Source organism: Mugil cephalus, chromosome 6 (genome assembly GCF_022458985.1).
Source record: "Mugil cephalus isolate CIBA_MC_2020 chromosome 6, CIBA_Mcephalus_1.1, whole genome shotgun sequence".
NCBI classification, from domain to species: domain Eukaryota; kingdom Metazoa; phylum Chordata; class Actinopteri; order Mugiliformes; family Mugilidae; genus Mugil; species Mugil cephalus.
Genome location: NC_061775.1, coordinates 3,853,339 through 3,875,991, shown reverse-complemented (window position 1 = coordinate 3,875,991; position 22,653 = coordinate 3,853,339). Strand labels below are relative to the sequence as shown.

General features: G+C 41.9%; 1 protein-coding gene across 3 annotated transcripts; it reads right to left on the bottom strand.

The window, feature by feature from the left end:
- Window positions 1-39: 39 nt before the first annotated feature.
- Window positions 40-21,708, bottom strand: eps15 (epidermal growth factor receptor pathway substrate 15). 3 transcript variants are annotated; one of them, XM_047586770.1, is made up of 25 exons: window positions 21,560-21,707; window positions 18,750-18,791; window positions 17,987-18,076; window positions 17,861-17,908; window positions 17,667-17,762; window positions 17,442-17,504; window positions 17,026-17,151; window positions 16,618-16,677; window positions 15,910-16,212; window positions 15,513-15,658; window positions 14,399-14,555; window positions 12,886-12,968; window positions 10,431-10,503; window positions 9,280-9,441; window positions 8,919-9,116; window positions 8,320-8,709; window positions 8,014-8,094; window positions 7,563-7,725; window positions 7,345-7,389; window positions 6,789-7,186; window positions 6,215-6,284; window positions 6,037-6,107; window positions 4,829-4,964; window positions 4,504-4,706; window positions 40-2,146 (listed from the first exon to the last, which is right to left on the bottom strand). In XM_047586770.1, the coding sequence occupies exons 1-25, from the start codon at window positions 21,611-21,613 to the stop codon at window positions 2,006-2,008; spliced, it is 3,399 nt and encodes a 1,132-aa protein (XP_047442726.1). In that variant the 5' UTR covers window positions 21,614-21,707; the 3' UTR covers window positions 40-2,005. The 3 variants fall into 3 exon arrangements, with proteins under 3 accessions (XP_047442726.1, XP_047442725.1, XP_047442727.1); XM_047586769.1 differs by having other exon boundaries at window positions 8,320-8,736; window positions 21,560-21,705; XM_047586771.1 differs by lacking the exon at window positions 4,504-4,706 and having other exon boundaries at window positions 8,320-8,736; window positions 21,560-21,708.
- Window positions 21,709-22,653: the final 945 nt, after the last annotated feature.

Genomic DNA, 22,653 nt, shown 5'->3' with positions numbered 1-22,653 from the left:
CATAAACACGTAGGAATAAAAATGCACCGACAGCAAAACTACATGTTTTAATATTTATTCTTTTTCAGTTAAATGCATTACATATTCTGGCCAAACCTGCCAGTCATGATTTTTTTTTTCTTACAAGTTAGAAAATACAAAATAAAATAAAATTAGTTTGAATTTTAAAAAGGCTTCATGGGTACGTCTAGAAACATAAGTGGTTCTGGATTTGTAAAATTTGTTTTTAGAAATGACAATAACACGTATGGTGGGGTTTCACTCTATGAGCTGTAGTACAACAAGAGACTCAGAGAATAGACATGCAACTCCTGCTCTCTGGTATTTACAATAAACATGAACTTCAACAGAAGGCCTCACCAGGAAGTGATGCATCAACCACAGACAGCGAACTGGTTAAATATGAGTAGAGGAAACTACCTGGTGACACTCACTCTAAACAAGGTTCAAACATAAGATGTTCTGGGTCATTGTTTGGTCAGAAATGTGAAAAGAAAATGAAAACGGAGGCTTCCAGCACTTCACGTGAACTCTTCCCTCATCTGAAACCCATCACAGCTCGGTGTTAAGTTCATTTTCTGGGTGAGGAGCATGAGGATGCAGTGCAGCATGAGTGTTTATCCCCACAGAGCCAGACAGAAAATCCACTGCGGGTAAAATGCAGAAACGCTAAACGACGTGTCCTGTAAATGTGTAAGACTCTGACGTCCAGCGAGTCCCTCAGAAAGGACGAAATGTCTCCTGAGAAACATCCTGGAGAAATAAATGAATTCGTACAAATGCTAACAAAAGCAGCAACATGCGCGGCATACATTGAGATGTTGTGAAATGACAATTGCACAGTTATTTGTGAATTAATGAGGTTGCTCATTTTTAATGGACTTCCACTCATAAAAGAATAGTAGTTATCCAACCAGGGCATGACACTACTCTAGGAGAGGCTACTTTGTGCCCCCACGGAAGAACAATCATTATCAGCAATAAAACTCATTTAAAGTATCGGCAGACAGCTCAGCTTAGGGTGGGTTACACTCATGTACATTCATCTATAACAACCTTTGCAGCTCAGCAAAACAGTTCATTCAAGTCAAGCCACACCAGGTGCCAAATACACTAGTTTAGACTTAAAGGGTAATAAGCAAGTTCTTGGGTGAATCAAATCTTGGACATTGTATTTTAAAACTCTAATCATCTGTAGTGAGATATATTTTAATGCTAATCAACGTGTACTCATCTCATTTATGGGCTGTAGTTTCATCCCTTGTCTACTCACTGACAGAACGGATGCTAGGCTAAGCAAGGTAGCGCTGACATTACAGAGTCTCTAGAAGCGGCGCGTGGTACCAGTGGCAGACAATCTACACATCCCAGCGTTCCACATCTCAGAGCTCTGGGAGGATTCCAGTTACACACGTAGAAAACGTTGAATCTCATTCGCCCTCCGACATCCTACAATACTGGTACAGATCCATTTTAAAAGCTTACTGCGGCTGTTCCAAAAATATCCACAAAAATCAAGAGGAAAGTTGGGGGATTTGTGGGTTCTACAAAATTTGCATGTCTCTTGAAAGATTTTAATAAAATGTTTGGTTAAAGGATTAAAAAGCAAACTTTTGACAAAGGTCTTTTCAATCTAGTTCTGAGTGCACATTTGAATAAATTACATTCTGGAGAGTTAACGTGGCATTTGAAGTCTGGTCTTGACATCCAAAGATCAACAACAAGAGATATTCACTGCCATTCATTCTAACAATCTCGGCCGTCTTGTTCAATCACGACCACAGAGACCAACAGGATGGAAAGATGAGACGGTGCCAGTGAACGGTCGGGGGAGGAGGGCGCTGAAGGATTCAGAGATGAGTTTTAGGTCTCTTCATGGGGTCAGCAGGTGCTGCTGAATCAGTCCTATACAATCCCCACTTTGCTTTGGTGCTTTTTTTTTTTGTTTTGGGCTGGGCCAGGCTGTGCCGTGCCAAGCCAGACCAGGGGAGAGGAACAGGCCTCCTCAGGAGAGTTCAGACTTGCTGAGAGCGATGGCCAGCTCCAGGTCTTCTTGTTCCTGCTGAGTGAGTCTTGCGAGCCGCTCCTTTTCCTCTCGCTCGCTCTCGCGTTTTGCCCACTCTATCATGTCTTCCTCGGTTGGATACTGCTCCATGAAAACAAAAAAAAAAAAAAAAAAAAACAAAAAAAACATGCACACAATGGATGCAGTTTGAGACCAAGAGACCAGTATGACTTGTCATAGAACTACACGTGTTAAACAATTTTATTTGTAACACTAATCAAATTCAGTCCTGAATAAAAACGCCCATGACATCAGTCGCCCCTCATGCAGATGTCGTGACAGATTTTGCGGCATGTGATTAGGATAAAAGCGGCGGCTGAAGTTGGGGGGGAAAAAAAGCATCTCCACTGAAGAGTCATACGGCCAAAATTACAGGCTCAGAAGTGTGTGTGTACATATATATATACACACAGTCCATCGGTTAAGTTGGTTAATCATCACAGAGAGCACACACACACACTGTGTCAGCTGGTTCATTATTCTCAGTGATTGACAGACAGAAGCAACGCAGGTCGTTCACTGTGTTCCCAGCCATGCAAAGGAAAGGAAGGGATGATGGCGATGTTCCCAAGAAGCCGTTTTAGATGAAGAACATGCATGATGAGAGGATGAAGGAGAAATGTGGTGGATTAAACAGAGACCATGCATTTAGTAGGTAGTGTCCCAATGATTCTCAATTATGAGCAAAATGAATAAAGTACCTAATAAAAGTAATAGTGCTTCTTTTTTTTTTTTTACCTAACAAAATAATCAACATATTTATCTGGTCTTTTTTTATTTTTTATTTCACTTTTCACTAGTTGGTGAAGGTTTGCAAGTTTTAGCTAATTTACTGGAAAGCATCGTAGGCAACTCTTGAAAACATGGTTTCCTGCTTTCCTTCTTATTACGGTCAAACGTGCTTTTGTGGCTGCTATAGTGGCACAATGGTTATGGTGCAGGGCGTCTTCAAAAGTAGGAAATAAACTTAAATTTTAAAGCATGCTTCGCAAAAAATAATTTAAAAATGCAAAAGGAAATTGGTTCATTTCACACAGAGGGATTTGCAGACAGGGGTGTCATGGATGCACATAGAAGCCAGAGATGGTGCCCTTGATTCAACACTTTATTTAACTTTCTTTGACACAGAGGTGTAAAGACACACAGAGAGAATACAGGCCATCTGCTTCTCCGCAACAAGACAGGGGCAGAGACTGGAATGAACTTATGAATGGGATGAAAGGGGTGAACAGATGGACAGAGGGATGCATGTACAAATAAATAACGGCAGAGTAAAAGGGAAAACAGAGACTGATTGGAGGAATGGTGGAGGAAGTGGTGTGAGTGAACGACAGCGAGCCAATCAAACACAGTTAGTGCGTGCAGGTCAGGGTTCAATGGGAGCATGCGGGTGTGGTCACGTGACAGGAGAGGTACAGGAATAAACAGTCTTTTCATGTAGTCATCCATCCCAAACTCACAGCATCACAGTTCACTTTTGTGCAGCATTAGAAACAGAAGAGCTGAGAGGATTTTAACAGCCTGTGAAATTCAGTGTTAGTAATTTTCCACTTTTGTCAATTACAACTTCCACTTGTTCTTCTCAGTTAAACTAATACAGTCATTACATTAAACTGCACTTAATGTGGTGTCTGGAAATGGCCTCTGTGGTGCAACCACTTTCATCAGTGATCTTGTAAAGCTTATAGTCTTAAACAGAACAAACAGTATTCAACTCGTAGTGCAGCAGGTGTTAGTCTGTAGCTCATTAGTCGATGTCTAACCTTCTTGCCACAACTGTGCCGACTCTGAGGCCGGCGGCCGCTGAGGAAATTAAATATACCTGAGACATATTCATTATTAAAAGTAGCAAAAATCTTGCAATAAAAATGATTTCTATATAGAACTCCTTTTGGGTTTAAACTCTATGGTGCACAGGATGTGATGTCAGTAAGCCGAGTTGGGATGGCTAACAAATCCAGCAGCCTCTCATCTCCCCATCCACTACCAGACATATGCGTTCATATGCTGACAAAGTCAGACAGCGCAAGCTCAGTCATAAAGCTTAAATTAGATGGGATCTCAGTACGGTAACAAAACGATAATCTTTACATGGCAAGGAAACAGTGCATTGATAATAAGGGACTAATACAAACGCAAGCAGCCAACAGGAGGCAAGAACTCAAACCAAGTGAGATTCATAAGATTTGGCAAGCTCTACTTGAAAGAAGTTATCAAATCAATAGCTGTAGCATGAAGAGACTTTTCTATTTGAAACTTAAAGAAGCTGATGTTTTTTTCTTTGCTGGCAGTGGATGGGGTGATTCAAAAGCTGTCCTGATTTGTTTGGTTGTATCAACCTTATTGAGTAATGATTTAGTAGAAGGGAAAAAAAAGGAGAAAAGAGGGTGTGACTATTCAGGTGGAGGTGAGGGAGATGGCGAGAGGGATGTGCTCACTTTGTCAAAGCTGGCAAATCGGTCAGCTTCCCGTACGTTGTGACGAGGAGGGGAGGAGGGGGCGAAGGGGTCGGCTAAAGGATCCTTTGCAGGCAGGGAGGAGGAGGAAGAGGAGGAGAAGTCCCCTGAGGTCGGTGGGAGGAAGTGCCCTCGTCGATGGAAGGAGTCAGAGGACTCTGTTCTAGAGATGGACAATCTCTTACCTGATGAGGCACAGACAGGCAGGTTTGATTTTGACAGCGTTAACGCATCCACAGATGCCTGACAGATACACAACCAACTCAAAACACGCACCTTTGTTAGAGTGAGATCAAAAAGGACTGACCTGGAGGTGGAGGGGGGGGCCTAGTTGGCGTACCAGTTTTCGGAGGCAGGGCAGGGGGCACGTCAGAGCCGGCAGACTGGTTGTCTTCCTGAAACAGGTTCTTGTTGTTGATGCCAAACTGGTCAGCACCGTTTGACTGCAATAGAAGGTTCACACCAAATCAGATACATGCGTACGACGTCAGAAACAACAGACTTAAACGTTTTTATGCGTCCTGCCTTTATGTCCAAACACAAATAGTTTTTCAGGTTAGGTGCCCAAAGTCCAAGCTCTGGGAGAACTGTTTTTTGGTGGACCGAGATATTCAGAAACTCGTGTTGATGAGTTGATGAGAAAAACGGAGGCTTGGGCTTTAGCTTTGTTTGTGATGTCATCTTTGTTTGATGCAGGAATGTATTTTGTTTACAATGTAAAAATAGTTCCAGTGCTGACGGGACTTTTTACATGTTTACATATAAATATCTAGTGACTATTCCTCTGATGAGGGTCAGAGATTTCAGTGTTTGCTCTACTAGAGAATTCCCCTGTTGCTTTGGCACTCTCTTACCAGTGCTTCAGTTGTTTTGTTTTTGCATTCGTCTGTGGATTGCACACAGTTTTCTAAACCACATGTGTACGTGTGGACTGGAGCTTGAGACCTCTGATATCAAAAGCACACTTATGGTGACAGTACAAGCAGTTTGTCATCAAGTATGCCAACAAATATCTGTTATAGATCATTTATATACCAATTTGTGCAACAAACTTATTTACTGCTGTGTCATTTACTCTGAAACATGTTGTGGAGTCAGTGGCTCTTCCAGATATCAGTCGTTATCATGTTCACAAGAATGTACCAACCAAGGAACATGATTGTGTGATAACAAAAATGGATACTGGCTTTGAACACAAACAAACTGCCATGATTGCATAGATAAAATACATATGCAGCATGTTACGGAACACAGCTTTCAAACTGTTTTATTTCCATTGAAACATGATGCTGCACATCAAGTATTGAATGATGTGGTCTGTGAAATGTTTCCTCAGAGGGAAATGGTTGTGGTGTCAAAGCTTTTACTTCCCCAAAACTACACTACAACCAACAGTCCTAGTCACTTCATTCTTTCTCCAACACCTTACCCGAGAGCCATTCTTCAGCGAGTTTCACTTCTCTAGTACTGTTTCAGGGCAGGAAAAGATTAGCACCATTTAACACTGAAAAATACCTTTGTCAAGGAACTGAAATCTGCGAAGCCCCCGCCAAAGGATTCGTTACCAAACACAGCAGCAAATGGATCTGGAAGAAAGTAACATAAAGTGACACTGTGAATATCTGTTGTTCAGAAGAACAGGTTTGTTGGGTTCTTCTGTGTTCTGTCCCCAGATGGGGGCCTGAACTCATACCTGGATCTGAGGTGGCGCTCACTGTAGTACCACCTGGAGCAAAGGGGTCATTGGTTGCTGCAACGTCCTTCTAAAAGCAGAACAAGAACACCACACTCAGCATAGTGTAAAATGAACACAGACACACAAGCCAAACTTGAATGTGACAGTATTTAACTTCCATTATGTGCTGTCCCTGTTTAATTTGTTTGTGTTTAATTTAAGATCACATTCAAATTCCCACTGTTCCTTACTCCCAAGTTCAAATAAACACAATGTTAGGAACAATTTCCTGCCATTTCCATTACTACGAACAGCTAAAATGTCAATTAACTCAAACTTTCATCAGAAATGTGTGACTACATAAAATTACAATATTACTGACACAATATGCCAACGCAAAACCTAAAGAGCTTGACTCAATTATAAAGAATAATATACAACTATTGACAAATTACAACTATGAACATACCATTAAAACATATTGACGACCAGGTGAGCAAATTTCAATTTTATTCCATACATCAGGAATGTCAATAACCTCCCAGGAAATCTGACAGTCACTGTGAGCACATTTTACGGAAAGCTTACTCACCACGGCAAGGTCAGAGCTTGGTGGAGAGGAGCTGAACGGGTCCGTCCCTCCATCCTGAGAGCCAAACGGGTCGGCCTCCCCCGCGGTGTTCATTTTGCCACCGAACGGGTCTGAATCAGTCGCGTCCTTCCCTGTGGCTTTGAATGGATCCTTGGACGCTACAGTTGGATTGGCGGGCTGGGAGGTGAAGGGATCCGGATCTGCAGCTGATGCAGCCGATGCGTCGTTCGGCTTGGCTGCAAACAGGTCTGGTTCTGGCACACCAGCAGTGGCGCCAAATGGGTCAGCTGAAGAAGAGAAAGGGTCCTCTGAAGAAAAGGGGGCAGCGGAGGTCTGTGTGAAGAAAGAGTCTGCAGCGAAGGGGTCTGTGCCTTTGAACGGATCTCCTCCAAAAGGATCTGATTTAATGGAAACAGCAGCAGATACAGAATATTAACATTTGACACAGTACATGGTGAGACATCAAATACAGCAAATGTTGATGGACTTGTTGGAGATAACATGAAATAGATCATTTGTCTGTTCATCAAGTAAGTGTATGACTTGACTTGTTTACCTGCAACATCGTTTTTACCAAAAGGATCATCCTTGAATGGATCATCTAAAAAGACAAAAGCATTTAGTCAGTCAGTGCTGACATTTTCAAGACTCTCGTCATCAAACACCGGTTACAATACATTTAAATACACTGATTATAAAACCAATCAATCTGAGTCCACATCCATAGAAGTGTAACGTCAGTATAGATCTTGACAATTCACGTTAGGGACTCACGGTCAGTGAAGGGGTCTGAATGAAAGAAGTCCATCTCAGGGAGTGAGGGAGGGCTGGTCTGTGGTGGCATGGAGCGAGGCCCAACTTGAGGTGGTAACGTGGAGGCAGTTGTTTCTAAACACTCTGTGGAATCTTCTTTGTAGTCAGGCTCTGGCGACGAAACCTGATACAATACAGTCAATAATGTGTGCTTACAGTAAGTTTCAATTCATTCCCAAAATATGTGTCCTATTCCTCTGTATGAGTAGGTTTGTGTCACTAACACATAAACATATTCATCTAAGTCTGTCTTTTACACCGAGTTCTGTGCCAGTCTACACACTTTGAAAGGGAAGCTTATTTAACAGTGCCTTTTCGACAATAACAACAAGTAGAAACTCAAGAAGGAGAACTGAAGGATTGCTCAACGTTGCCACTGACCAGGAATAATTCAGTAACTCTGGGACTTTACCTTTAGTGGGCTTTCCCTAGGCGATTCATCTGCATCTTCTGTGAACTCAGATGACACATCAGGTGCGGGGCTACTGTGTTCCTAGGGAGTTAAGATGACAATACAGTACGACTTACAGAGACAGTCTCAAAATATATAAATAATATTTGACATTTCTGTTACAATTCTTCTATAAAACCATGATCCAAATGTGAACTAGGTTCACAGTCACTGCAGGTAAATTGGAAACTAAAAAGATCAATTTCTGTGTAACTGTGATGTTTTCACAAGAAAAGAAAAGAACCGGAAATTGTGTATTTCTTTTACCCTAACTGTGCTCTCGCGAAGTTTGGCATGGGTCGACAGAGAATTGTACATGTCAGATGAGGCTAGGCTGGTATAGAGATCATCCAAGGGATCAGGCTTCAGTTTTTCCTCCTCTGGAGTCTCCAGACTCACTTCCTCCTTTTCTTGCTCCTCGTCCTTCTCATTCACTGCATCTTTCTTTGTTTCATCTGAGTGTTGTTTTTGTTGGACGGAGACAGGTGCCGTCTCCTTCAGCTCTTTAGGCTGGTCCTCCTGGAACAGATCATGGTGAAAGGGGTCCCCCTGGTGGAGCTCTGTTGTTGAACCCACAGATCCGTTGACCATGACTGGTGAGCTATCCTCGAGGGCTCTCTTCCAGCTGAGCTGGGCCGTCACTGACCTCTCCTCCACCTGTAATTCATTTAGTTTCTGTTGAACCTAAATCACATAAAAAAAAATCTAATGAGCAGACACGATAGTCAAACATGTTGGTCCTATAAATCCTGGCTGTTCAAAGTACAGAATGAGCAGCAGATCCAGTGTTCCTATGACTACACACAGTCAGCGTAGTTAAACTAACAATCCGTGGGAAAAAACACTGTGCAGAGACAGTTTCTGACCTGTGCAACTTGTGTGAACGAGTCACGCACAGACTCCTGAAGAGGAGTGAGCTGCTCTTGTGCAGCCTGGACCTTCTCCTGCAGTTTTCTGCTCTCCTCCTGCAGAGCAAGGAGCTCCTCTCGTGCTTGGACCAGCTCCTCCTCATACTGACATATCTTCTGCTCCTGCTCATCGTGTTCCGACTGCAGAGATGAGATCTGGAAGGACGTGACCACAGTTTTATGGCATTACTTAGCGTTATAGATAATCTACCTTCAAAACAAAATCCTACATTTTATTTTTTCAGTATTATACCATCGCTGTGTTTGGCTGGTGTGGACAGTGCAATAAATAACTGGCCACAGGTAACAGTAAACCTACAAGTTGGGTCTCTTGGCTGGTCTGCTGCCGAATGTGAGTGAGCTGCTCTTCTAGGGAGCCCTTCTGTTGGTCCAGCTCGTCCAAAGCCTCCTGGACCTTTTGCCGCTGAAACTGGAGTCGCTGCAGCTCCTCGCTCTCCTTCGCCACCTCATCCTGAAGGTCCTGTAGACATAAGCAGGAGGAGAAATGTGTTTCTCTACGGGCAAAAATAAACTTTAGATGAGGGGACAAGAGGTAGAACGTGACAACCATACATCTGACCCAGACGGCAACTTCTGTTGCAAATGAAAAATCAATCAAATGTTAGGTGAAAGTTTACTAGGAGAAGAAGGAAGACGGCAACTGTTACAACACGTATTTTTTAGTTGAAAGGCTACAGACCATTTGAATTACTCCTGCAGCTGCAAGGATAATGGTAAAGCAATACTAATTACACAAATAGATTGCCAGGATATAAAAACGTTTTGTGCAGGCTACGCTTTCAGCTCTCCGCCTTCCTTACTTTCAAGTGTGTGGGTGCCACAAATACATTTTCAGTCTCTAAGGAAGTCTTACATGTGAGTAAGTACAGAGGACACTGGAAATACCGGCATCTGAAGGTCACAATGTGCAGTGTCAAGGAATAAAATGGAAAACCACAATACACCAAAAATAGGCAATAGGCACTCGAGTCGACTCTGCAGTGCAGCGGAGAAATTCAGCTACATCAGCGTGAGACTCTCTTGAGGCTCACCATGGCACATCAGACTGAATTCCCAACGGCAGCGCAGACTAGACCCTTAGACCAGCAGCTCCCAAAATAGAGCTCATCTCTCAGGCTCAGAGGAGGCAGACACGCCTACAGAAGGACACCAGCCTCTTCCTCTCTCAGCAACATTTACTGTTTTCCTGAAGAATCTCAGACGGTCGGCAAAATGTATAATTAATGTTCTCCTCCACTACATCCATTACTACAACAGTGAACAAAAGCTTATAAAGCACCCGTAACTATTCAGACTGGATGTTTTTTTTTTTTTTAAATAACACGACAGTCATATGAAACGCTGCAATTAGAAAACAAGAGAGGAGAGAAAGGGTTGTTCTCCTTGTTATACACATGGACATGATAATGATTTTGTCTGCTTGTAAACACAGAAAATACAAAACGTTACCTGCACTTCGCCACTGCGTTGTCGAATAGCCTCCTCCTTCTCCTTGATCTCCTCTTCTACTGAGCTCTTCTCTCTGGGGGTCCAGCACAAGAGACAGGAGTACTTAGCCACCAAGGACAGACAGGTTAGACCTGGTGCTCCTAACCCACCCAGCCCCAGACAACCGTCTGCTGAGCACACTTCAGCCTGCCGCTGAACCACCACCTCCTCTCCCTGAACCACCATGATCCTGTCCTGAACAGAGAGCTGAACGTAGCTGGAGTCGGCGTGTGAACAAAACGAGGTGGAGTGTGAGAGACTCCCAGGATGTACGGTGCTGTAAGTGTGAGGAGGGTGAGTGTTGGTAGAAAGTGAGCATGTGTTGGCTCAGTCAGATGTGTGGGAGACAGAGAGAGTGAGAAGCAGACGGCTGCTTTGCAGACGGAGGGAGGAAGAGAGAGAGAGAGAGAGCGGAGATATGAGTGATGACGGGCCAGCCGACAACATCTATCATTTGTGCTCATCCTTTGTATTTCACCATTTTGTTCAACAGAGAGAAGAGATGGGTGTGACTGGAAGAAGTGAAGAATCAGTCCATAATTTCATGTACTTCTCATAAAACTGTACACGGAGCATCCGTGTGTTACACTGAAGTGACACCAAAACCGAAGATCATATTGATTAGAACTGATGTAAATTGTTAATATGAACATAGCAACACGGTTATAATGGAAAGGTTCATCACAAATCTGTTTTTCCCACTGTTCTTACTTTGTATTTTATTCAGTTTCATATAGTATTATCAACTTAAATTGAGCTTGAGGGCGACAAACACAGGAACACGATGACAAAGGAAAAACACAAGCAGCAAAGACTCAGCGGAAACAGCTGGGTACAGATACACTGCACAGTGCAGTATATCCTGACTGATTCATTGATTTCAATGTGCCTGGTAATACATAACGAGCTGCACTTCAATACATTTTATCATGCTAGATCAATCCCCTGTAACTATTTATGTAATTCTCCCCAGACTGTTCCATTTATCTCCCAAATAATCAATTATTTGCCTCTTAAAACAGGCAGACACACTGTGAGGCTGTGAAAGCTGTTGGTTCACATTAACCAAACGAATAAACTAAACATCAATCATGTAGCATTGCATCAGTTTTGTTATTTTTACATTATGAGTATTGTCTAAATAGAAGCACACAAAACACTAATTCCATTACACATTACAAGATGAAGACAAAAATAGAGGTAGTCTACTATGTCCCTGTCATTTTCAACAGCAGCTAAAAATAACAGCGAAACTTCAAAATGCAGAATCTATTTTTATATTCCATCCCTCAAAGTGCATGGTGGTCTTCTGGTAGTAATCTTACCCATCTTCATCATCATCATCACCGCCATCCTCCTCATCTTGAGCAGAAGGCTGCTGGCACGTTTTGAAGCAGTTGAAAATATGCATCATCTTTTCAAGCTCATCTTGACACGACCTGAGGCTGGTCTCTACCTGACACTAGTTCCCACTACCGTCTGCTATCTTTGCTACCATGAACAGCTGTCAACTAACGGGTGTTTCTGTACTTGTGCGTGTATCTCGAGAGGCAGAGTTGAAGTGGAAAGAGACTTTCTCACTTCTCACTCTCTGCTTTCCTGAATAGGGAACCTGGCTTCTGTCAAATGTGAAAATGGAATCCAAAACAGGTGCTGACAACAAACTTATGAAACCAAGAATGTGCAAAGAATGCATGCAAATATGGATAAAACAAAGCAACGGAAAAACATGTTGCAACTGTTAGGATGTTGTGGAGTTTAAAGGCAAGTCAAGGTGAACACATGAAGAGTTGTGTACAATACATGTCATGTCTGTTGCCCTCCTCATTCATCTTACTGTCAAAATGCAGCTATATAAATCACCTGTAGAACCATATGTCATGTCTAGCAGCTGAAGTGTTTACTTGTTTATTTTCATTGCTTCACCAACCTTAGCTGGCACCAGTAGTTAGTATAAATCACTTGAAAGTTTTCCAATATACACCGTATTTGACCACCAGCACAACCAAATAACCTAACATAAATCCACACCCGAGCAGATACACGCTCACTTGCCAGATCACGAGGATCATAACAAGATGTTCTGTTCTGTTCTGCAGCATTTGTTTAAATTGAGAGAACTGTTGATTCCACTGTTTTTATTTTAGAGGCTGTAGTTAGTAGTACTACTAAATTATAATACTGTGTTGAAACAACGCATGTTTCCATTTTTTTTTGACAACATGACGTTTTAGTCAGGGGGCTAGGCTGAAAAACAGAAACACTTTTGTGATTAGTTCAACCCAGTTTAACAGCCTCGGGAGCTACAGCCTGTAAAATGACCATACAGTTGAATAACCACCCTTCTGGCACGGTCTCATCATAAACGCATTAGAACAGTTTGTCTCAGGCTGCTAACATCAAGAAGTGTCATTACCTTTGTAGTTCGACAATCTCATTACTGAGAGAGTCCAGCTCCTTGATGGCAGAGAAGTCAGCTGCTAGGTTAGCCAGATTGTTCTGAGGGAAAACAGGAAGGCAGAGGACAAATAAAAAGTGGATACAAACTCACCATAACCATTAAAAAGAAAAACTCTGTGAAAAATATTTGATTTCCATTTTAGAAAGAAAGAATGTCTCAAGTGTGTTCACATGTTAAATCAGCCAAAGATGGTTAATTCGATGAGTCAAAAGTTTAGAATAGATTTTAGATTATATACTGATTCTATGACTTTTGTTTAACTTCAGTTGTTTACTTGATTGTTTATCTATGCTTTCACATCAGAGTAAAATGAGACATTGAACTGCACACATTTCAAGAAAAAAAGAAAGAAATACTGGAGTGTTCTAAAACCTTTGACCAGTAATGTACAAAAAACTAAAAACAGCAACCTCTCATCTCGTCAGCTTCCCTCAAAAATGCATCCACAGACTTCTCCTATTTAAACCTAAACTTCCCACGAATCCCTCAGAACTGAAGAAGCTACTAAACACAAGAAATGTCAGATGTCCAGATGCCTTTATTTGAAGCTTTTTGGATTACTGTGACCTGGATGACTGAGAACCTTGAAAGAATCAAAAATGAGGGCGCTCCAATCCACTGGTCAACTTCCACTGATCTATCCATTATCGCACAGGGTCACAGCAGGCCAGAACCTAAGCCTGCTGTGACCCCCAGTGTAACTGGGCGAGGAGGGGGGGCATCCTGGACAGGTCATCTATGGTTTGTCACAGAGCTGGCACTATGAGCCAATATTTGTTCTACATAGTTTGGGAAGCGTTGACTATAAAGGCAGAGGAGTCGATCTGATGACACTAAACTCTGGAGAGAAACTCTCTAAAAGGCTTCAGTGGTCTCATAGTTCAATCAGGTGTCTGTGAAAAACAATAAATTGGGAATTTAAAGGAAAACAAGCTAAAACCAGACATTTGAAGACTAGTCATTTAAAGGAATAAGGCAGCGGGACCTTTTATCTCCAGTCACACGGAGACTTTACTCACAGAACAATGGAACGACAGCAACCTGACTATGGTTTTAGTTGTGTTTCTAAGAGAGAGTGAACAATTTTACATATCTTGCGCGGTGATGAGACATTCGGACCGATGGAAATATAATGTCTGATTCCACTTAGTACATGATGATCAATGAAAAGACAGACAGAAAAAATGACTTTAAGGAAAATGGAAAACATGATAAGAGAGGGAACCTGTTGACAGTTATGAGATGCACGAAGGGGCCGAAACGTCAAAATATAAAGAAACAGCAACAAACTGTTGCACAGAGAGGAAATGAAAACCACACACAGCTGCAAGCTTGAAAAAAAATCCAAGCACAGAGAGGAGAAAAAGGAAATCAATGTAAATCAGCTTTCATTAAAAACAGCTCAACTAAACTCAAATTAGTCCCAAAAACCCAGGTACACCTAATTATTATTCAAAGAGTGACTGACCTGTTTGATGTTTTGTCTATCAGAGGGAGGAATCATCTCGGGGGTGAGACTCTGTGGAGGGTCCAGGCCTTTAGTCCGCTTCAGATTGATTAGATGAAGAGCCAGGGCAAACTGTTCTCTGGTCAGTTTTCCTACGTCTCCAATGTCACAAAGCTCCCTGAGAACAGGAACCCAGCAGTTACATAAGAGACTAATGATTTACACCTCAGGCAAAGCCTATTTTTGATGACCCGACTGATCATCATGTTCATTGGTTATGGAAGTCAATACACAGGACAGTCACAACAAGAAAGGAGCTAGTCAGCCATGTGAAGACAAAAAATCCATACAAAGTGATGTCCTCCTGGCCGGATGTGCTGCAGGCATAATGCTAACCAGTCATTAGATTAATAATAATTTGTGTTCCCATGACGTTTTCTAAGAGTACTGATTTTTTTAAACTGCAAAAATGAAAATTTAATCACCATTCAAGCTTCTGCCACCTAAATGTACTCTTAACTATGAACCTTATACATAGGTACACTAGTGAAAACAAAGGCATTCTAATACTCCTGCATTAAATCTGTGCTTCCTGACAGTTCTAATATTCAGTTTATGTTTAAAGAGTGTCAGAAAGGTGCTTATTCAACTGTATGATCATGTTGTACGAAGTAGTTTGTAGTACCGTTAAACTGTTTCTGTTAGCCCACTGACTAAAAGGGGGTTGTCAAAATAATAGAAAGACGTGTTGGTTCATCACAATATGTCTGTATTACAAAATTCAACAGTACTACAGCTGAATCAACAGCTCTCTCAGTTATTTTAAACAATATAACTTTCATAGAGATTAGATATTGTGCGGTACTGATATAGGAATATGCGTTTGTTTTCGTTCAATAATGTATACTCTATTCAGCAAGCAATGATATTTTACACACTTATTTACTCCTTTTCCTCATTCTCTATTTGAATGGAGGGTGTATTATGCTTTACTAATTCCAAAGTTACTGTAGGCACATGTGCAGAATTATATCACTCGAACGTAAGAAGTTTCAAATCATTTCACCATATAAGTTGACCGTGCACTTGAGCTTGACAGAAGGGCTGTAGAGTATGTTTTCTCATCTCTACTTACCAAATACGTGCAAGTGTGGCAGAAGGGAGCCCAGTCTTGAGGAATATATCTCTGACTTCAGGTCCAGACACCAAACCGTCCATGTCACCATCCGTCTTGTTGAAGAGCTCATCATATTTGGCTTTGTCCGCTGCCGACACCACCCACTGTACAGGCGACAACACAGACTTTTAATCACTCACTTTAGAAGCACAGATGGAGCTCAGAACAACCTCTGGGGATGACATAACTCAAAAGCCACTTACCTTCACACTTCCTCTAGTCTTGTTCTTTTGATTAACACGCTGAGCTAGCCAGTTTGAAATCATTGTAAATGTGTGCTGTTGCAGCTACGTGGATGTCAAATAAAAAGCTTTTCAGATACTGCATGTACAGGAACGATGGGTCATGTACTCACAGGGACAACTGCTGGAGCTGGGACAGGAGCTGGGACAGGAGCTGGGACAGGAGCTGGGACAGGAGCTTGGACAGGAGCTTGGACAGGAGCTTGGACAGGAGCTGGGATGGGTTTAGGGGGGTGGGGCATGGTTTTAGAGCCAGAGTGGGAGGAGCGACTATCTTTGACAGAGGGGGGCGAGGGTAACAGGGGCATCACGGGAGGCACAGAGGGTTTTTTCCTCTTGGAGGGCGGAACCAGAGGAGGTGGCAGGGACATGGGAACCGGTTCACCCTCCAGAGCTCTGTACACCAGATACATAGCCTGGGAAAGGGCAACACAAAAACAGACAAAAAAAAAAAAAAAGTCAGTGATTACCCAACAATCGTGTATCGTGTAGGTATTTGATCTTTGCAATCCTTTCATGCACCTTGAATTAGTTCCATTCAGCTCAACAGAATTTTCACAAAACGTAATAGTGTCCAACATGGTTCAAATAATATGAGAAGAAATACACATTAAAGCAAAGATTCGTGCGCAAACCTACAAATATATTCCTATAAAATAATACAAATCAGATAATGATGACACTTTTGTAACATACTAGAAAACCTCTATGTAATTTAGACGTTGTGAACACCATTGATGTATTATACCCAGGAAAACAGTACAAGGCTGTAACTACAGTGGTTTCACATTTCCTATTCGTAATATTAGCTCACATCTTACCACTGAAAATTCATCTTTGTCTAACATGCCATCTCTGTCGAGGTCACTGAGTTCCCACACCTTCAACACACAAAAATATGATTGTTAAGCATCAGTCATAAAACTGTGTTACACATTACATATGCCCCTAAAAGATCTGACTCATTACACATTCTCACTTCCCCATGATCTAATGTTCTATTCAACTGATTTCTGATCTCACATCTGTTTTGACTGTTGCCACTGGTTTGCTACATTCATTATTTTAACTTCGACTTAACAAGTTAAAGACACGTTGTCACTTCTGCTCTCATGGACTCTGTGGGGTACTTTTTAAGTGAACAATGAAAATTTTTTTTTTTTTTTTTTTTTTTAAACCTAATCACTGTCAACAGCTTAAATGAAAAGAACACTCTTTGTTAAGCATACCCTGCCCAGGATGTCCACTGGCAATTTGGAGTTGAGCAGGACGGGCTTGACCTTATCTCCTGATAGCATCCCTCCAACTGGACCCAGACTGTCAAAGATGGAGTCGAACTTCATCTTCTCCTCAGGCTGGGGGGAGGAAACATTTGCCAAATGGTTAGAACATGGTGCATTCTCAATATAGCTACGGTTAAAAAACAAAAAACAAATATCAGACATAAAGGGATAAAATGAATGAAGCACTTGGTTTTTAGAAAGTCTGAGGAATTTTGGGTTAAAATTCATGAACGAACTGTTCTGACATTTACACAGCATCAGAGAAAAATCAAGAAAATCAAGAAAAATTGCTTGAGACAAATACGGTAGCTTATTACAATACCACACAAAAACGAACAGATTATAACTTGAAAAGGCCTCACCTTGACAACCCAAGGAGTGTCAATGGCTACTCCTCCTGCCAACAGCGGGCTGCTTGTTTCATGCTGAAGATAAACACAGAGATTTCAAAGTTCAAAAATACATAAACTAAGAACAGTATGTTTAACCACTATAACGTATAAAAGGGCATAAGAACTAAGTTTAGGATGTCTGTCATCATACAAACTGTACGACGCCCGACTTATAGCAGAGAGAAGCTGACTTACAAATTTGGGGGGTGGAACAGCCACATTAAGACTCTTGAGTGACACCTCCAGGCCATTTTGAGCACAGGCCACCAACCGCAACGCTATGAAGAATTGCTAAGAGGAGAAGATGTAGACCAACAGAGTCACAATCATATACTCCAAAGCAATGTACAATGAATTAATTAAGATGTTAGACCACATCACAAATATACCTGTTTGTTAAGGGAACCCTTCCGTTCAGAGTCTGCCAAATCCCAGATCTAAGGAGACAGTTTACACATTTATAATCATCAACAATAGTTATAAAGCCAATAGAGAGGTTCTAAATCTCTGCTCACCTTCCCCAGGACCAGGTCAGCCAAGCCCGACCTCTTCAGGAACAGGGCTGCATCAGCTGCTCCCACCCGCCCACTGCCAGTCGGATCAACCTACACACAGACAAACAGCCATTAGAGCTCGAATCATTTTACAATCTTCAACGTGCAACTCCACTGCAACTAAATACACTGTGATTTACAGCAATGTTCACAAAGCTAGCTTGGGGCACAGAGAAAGTACCAGTGTTTGGACGTGAAGAGGCCCCAGGTACATTCATAGCTTCCAAAGAAAAAAGTGAGGGGCAAATCAAGAACAAATGAAAACTGTGTGAATTGCCCTGTGGGATGCAGGACTTTCTGATTCACTTAAATCAATACAAACAATAAACCAAGGCTATTTTCTCAGCAGTCTATCAGCTTAGAAGTCTTTCACAAGGCTCTCAGAGAGCTCCCCTGACATGTTGGGCAAAGGGAAACATTATTAATTCATAAAGATGCTTCCTTTATTGGAAGCAGAGGCTGGAACTTAGAAGAGAGATGAGAGATGGCAGCTTGGTCCAACACTTGTGTTTATTAATGCAACTGAATTAGCTCAGTGTTTAAAGAGTCAGTGCACCAAAACTTCAAAACAAATGGATTTTCTCAATTTACAAGGCAATGCAGTGATAGTCAAACAATTTTAAATGAAAAGAGTTGTATGTATCTGATGTATCTGCATCTGCAAGTAAAGTGAAAGAAAATCGTTTCATGAAAAGGCATCATTGCCAGATCTCGGTTTGCATACCTGCCGATAGTATTTGTCATAGATGTTATTTCCACTGGAGAGCTGTTGAAGAAGAAGGAAAGAAAAAAAACATTATGAACTGTGCAGGTTAAATTCAACCCTATTCATGAGGTTGTAGCAAACTTCTTGTGGATTCTTATGAAATATCTGACACAGAATAAACTCATTCTTGAAAGTCCTTTCCCCAAAGTCAGTTCTGAGAGCTTAAATGATCAACAAGTTTTTGCTGGCTACAGTAAGACTATCGTCCACTGAGCCAAGGCAGCTGTCAAAAACAAGACTGATCTGCTACAGATGGCAGCAGCATAAACGGGAATTATAACTATTATGTTTAAAATCAGATTGGGTTTTTTCATCATTACACCCGCAGACTATTTTGTCACAGAGACCGCTTATCTGTTTGTCTGTGATACAGAAATAGACGCTGAAAATCTTAGTTAAATATCTGCTGAGAAAAAAAAGACTGTCAGTCTAAGTGACGTTTTAAGACGTCTTGAAAACGACTAAAACAATTAATAAACTAACATGATAGTTGATTAGTTTTCCCACAACTTATTTTTTCAACTGCTGCAGCAAATGAATTGTTTAATCTATAAGATCCCAGAAAATGACCCAGAGATGTAAGTCTAAGATCAGAATAGTCAAAACCTGAATATGTAACATTTATAATTACATAATAAAGAAAAGAAAAAGTAACAAAGCTGGTCATTACCACACTTCAAAAGCTGAAATTAGCCACTTCTTGCTTGATAACTGATTATCAAAGTTGTGGCTGATTAGCTAGTAATGGTGAACATCTAATCAACAGGCAGTTTGTGCTAATTATTATATGACAGCCAAAGCAAACATGCCCACAGTCTAAGAATAGTGAACTTGACTCAGCATGGTATGTCAGTTTCTGCTGAGTCTCGCGTCTTCACACGGACGATTCAGGATATAAGCTGTACTTCCTCAGACTCGTGGTCAGCTTCAAACATTTAGAACAGGACATTACTCTACACGCCATAGCGCATGTGTCCTTCTGTCACATCCTTCCTAAACTCCCCTCTTTCCTGTTAATACAGATGCCTACTGCTGGGCTGAAACGGGAAAAAAATCAGCGCTTCCTTCTTCTCAAGCTGCCTGTTGGTCATGCTTTTAGATTGGCAGGTGGGGAGAAAGAGGAAAGGAGTTTACAGTAACTGTTTGCTGAATGAATCAACCGGGGAGTGGCTATATACCAGGAGGTTAAAGCTCCCATTTGCCACAGAGAAACAAATCAACATGCAAAACTACTCTCTGCTATAAAACAAAAGAAATGGAGACAGTGGAGATCTGTGCGGATGCCAGTCTCGTTACAGCCCAGGCACAGGAGATAACAAACACACACAAAAAAAACGCAGCCTACTGATCAGCATAGTCATCTGTCAGCCTTTTCAACGGACAGTTTACAGTGAGATAACTGTTGACACACGCATATCTTTCTCTGGCAAGCGTAACTTTTCCCCGCGACACAATAGTGTGCCTGGAGCTGTTAGCTGCCGTTAACACTGTGGTCATTGTACTGGTGACTCTTTAAGTGAGCACTGAAAAAAAAAAAAAAACACGCTTCAGTCATTTCACAGCCTCCTAAACTGCAGCAGACAGCGAGATGAGCGCAGAAGTTGACAGGCCAGCACGGTTTGTTGTGGGTATATCAACTACCTAACTCACCCATTAATGTCACTAGCAACACCAAAGATGGGGTCACATACAGGATTAGCTCAGTGAGTGTTGCTGCCTGACAGGCCAGTGAACTCTCACCACAAAGAAATGTATGAACACAGGGTTTTAGCTCATCTCTGAAAGATAATGACAGTAAAGCTGTTTGTGGCAGACAGCTCCTGTCTGTTGTCAAAGGCAACGGTGTCTCAGGTAACAGGTCTGGGACTGTAACCTGCTTATTAGACCAGCCTAAATAACTTATTTACAGCACAAACAGACACGTTTTTGACCCTTAACTCAAGAAGTTAGGGCAGCAGGCTAACATTTCGTGACGGCAGATACGGCCACTCAAGTTTACTTCCTCTTAACTGGTTGCAAAAGAACTGCTAACAAAATTGGAGGGTTTATCTTTACCATTTACCATTTAACATTACCACAATGCAGTCGTAGTAGTAGCTAACAGGCCAACAGTCCACCTCAGAAAGGTCACAGGGTAAAACGCCAACCCACCCGCCGAAGCATGTTTACTTCTAAGAATAGCAATATCTAGACTGCATTTGCAGTCCAGCCCCACAGAGAGCTAATGTAAAAACATTTCCAACGCAGGCTACGACGTCAAACGTCTCCGGCTTGCTTATTTGTGATCGGAAAACAATGTTAGCGGAGGCTGAACTGGCAACTGTGACAGTGGAGCCACAACAGAGCCACACATGAGTGTCTCGTATGACCATCGCTCTTTGGCCGGGAGCGACGAGCCTGCAGCAAACCGGGACAGCACAAAATGTGATTCCAAACACACACAAGCGAAGCCAAGTGACGCTAGCCTAACACGGCTCATCTCAAGTTTGGTAAAGAGGCTCGAAAAGAGCCCAACACTGCACGCAAACTAGCCGTTAGCTAGCGGACTGGCTAGCTAGCTACGCCCTTACGCAGTCCCCAAAGAGATTAGGCAGAAACTTTTCCCAGTCACAGCAGGACTAAACTTCCCAGAGAGGGACGACGATCGAGGAGAGCCCCCATCTCTGTCGGCCCGGTTCAACAAGCACAGCTGAAATATCCCCAAGTGGATCAGACGGAGCTCACGAAATGTTTCCCGTGGTTAGATTTGAGTTGTAAGACAGTGTTACCTGAGTAAGAGACAGAGTGGCAGCCATAGTGTTTCTGTTTCCCACTGCTTTCATGCTGCACTGCTGCCGGGCACAGACAGAGGCCGCTGAAAAACCTGGAACTGGACCTTCGACACAGGAGCTCAGTCACAGCTGTGACTCCACTTCCACATATGAAGGGTCCCCCTTGCTGCGAAAACTATCAAGCAGAAATTTCTGTCCGTAAGACGTTTCAACCCCATACGCGCCCTGAGACTGGAGCCTGAGACTGACTGAAGCTCGTTAGGACTATCAACGACAGGCAAGTTAATGGAAATTTAATGCAACAGTTTTGGTAACATAATGGCATTATTTTAAGTTAATAGCTATTTCAACTATTTAAGCAAGCTCTTTCAAATATTTTATTTTTAATCGTCATTTAAAGTTTGGAACTCCGTAGATGACGTCCAAAGGTTCTATAACAATAACAATGCTAATAATAAGAAGAAAATACATTCACTTGCCGGTAATGCACCAGTGAAACTAAATGCCTCCGAATATAACAGTCCTGCACTAATTGTTAGCCTCGTGGCGGTTATGGTACAGTAAATACATTTAAGGTAACTGAGAGAGATGTTGGCTGTGTTTTCATTCAGGAGACTGTTGCTCTGTTGAATTGCATTGTGTTGTACTGGACCCACGCGTGTTTCTATTATTCTGACAACCCTGTTTTAGTCAGTGGGCTAGGCTAAATAACAGAAGCACTTCTGTATTTAATTCAGTCCACAAACTACATCCTCCAAAATGATACTATAACATGCAGTTGGATTTGAATCTTTCTTGTGCTATGGGAGGACAACAGTCTTAATGTTTCTGCAAGTGAGTATATAGTAATTGTATCATTTTAAGAATGTGCCAATATTTTGCATGTAAAAAAGTTCTTTGCTTTGACATTAATCCCGCTTCTACTGACTTACAAAAAAAATACAAACTGACATTAAAATACATTTTTGAGAGAAGTTAACTGTGATCTGTTTGCTCGTGATCAGTCATCAATGTGTGTGCATAAAAGCTGAGTGAGTTTCTGGGATCCAGACATCTTTCATCCAGCCAGTGATGTTTCTGGATTCTGAGTC

Bases quoted from the DNA above. Each gene is read 5' to 3' on its own strand.
- eps15 (XM_047586769.1), bottom strand. From the start codon at position 21,613: ATGAAAGCAGTGGGAAACAGAAACACTATGGCTGCCACTCTGTCTCTT. The intron at 18,077-18,749 runs GTATGCAAACCG...GTCTGTGTGTAG, and splicing joins ATGACAAATACTATCGGCAG to GTTGATCCGACTGGCAGTGG. The intron at 14,556-15,512 runs GTAAGTAGAGAT...TCCTGTTCTCAG, and splicing joins GCCACACTTGCACGTATTTG to GGAGCTTTGTGACATTGGAG.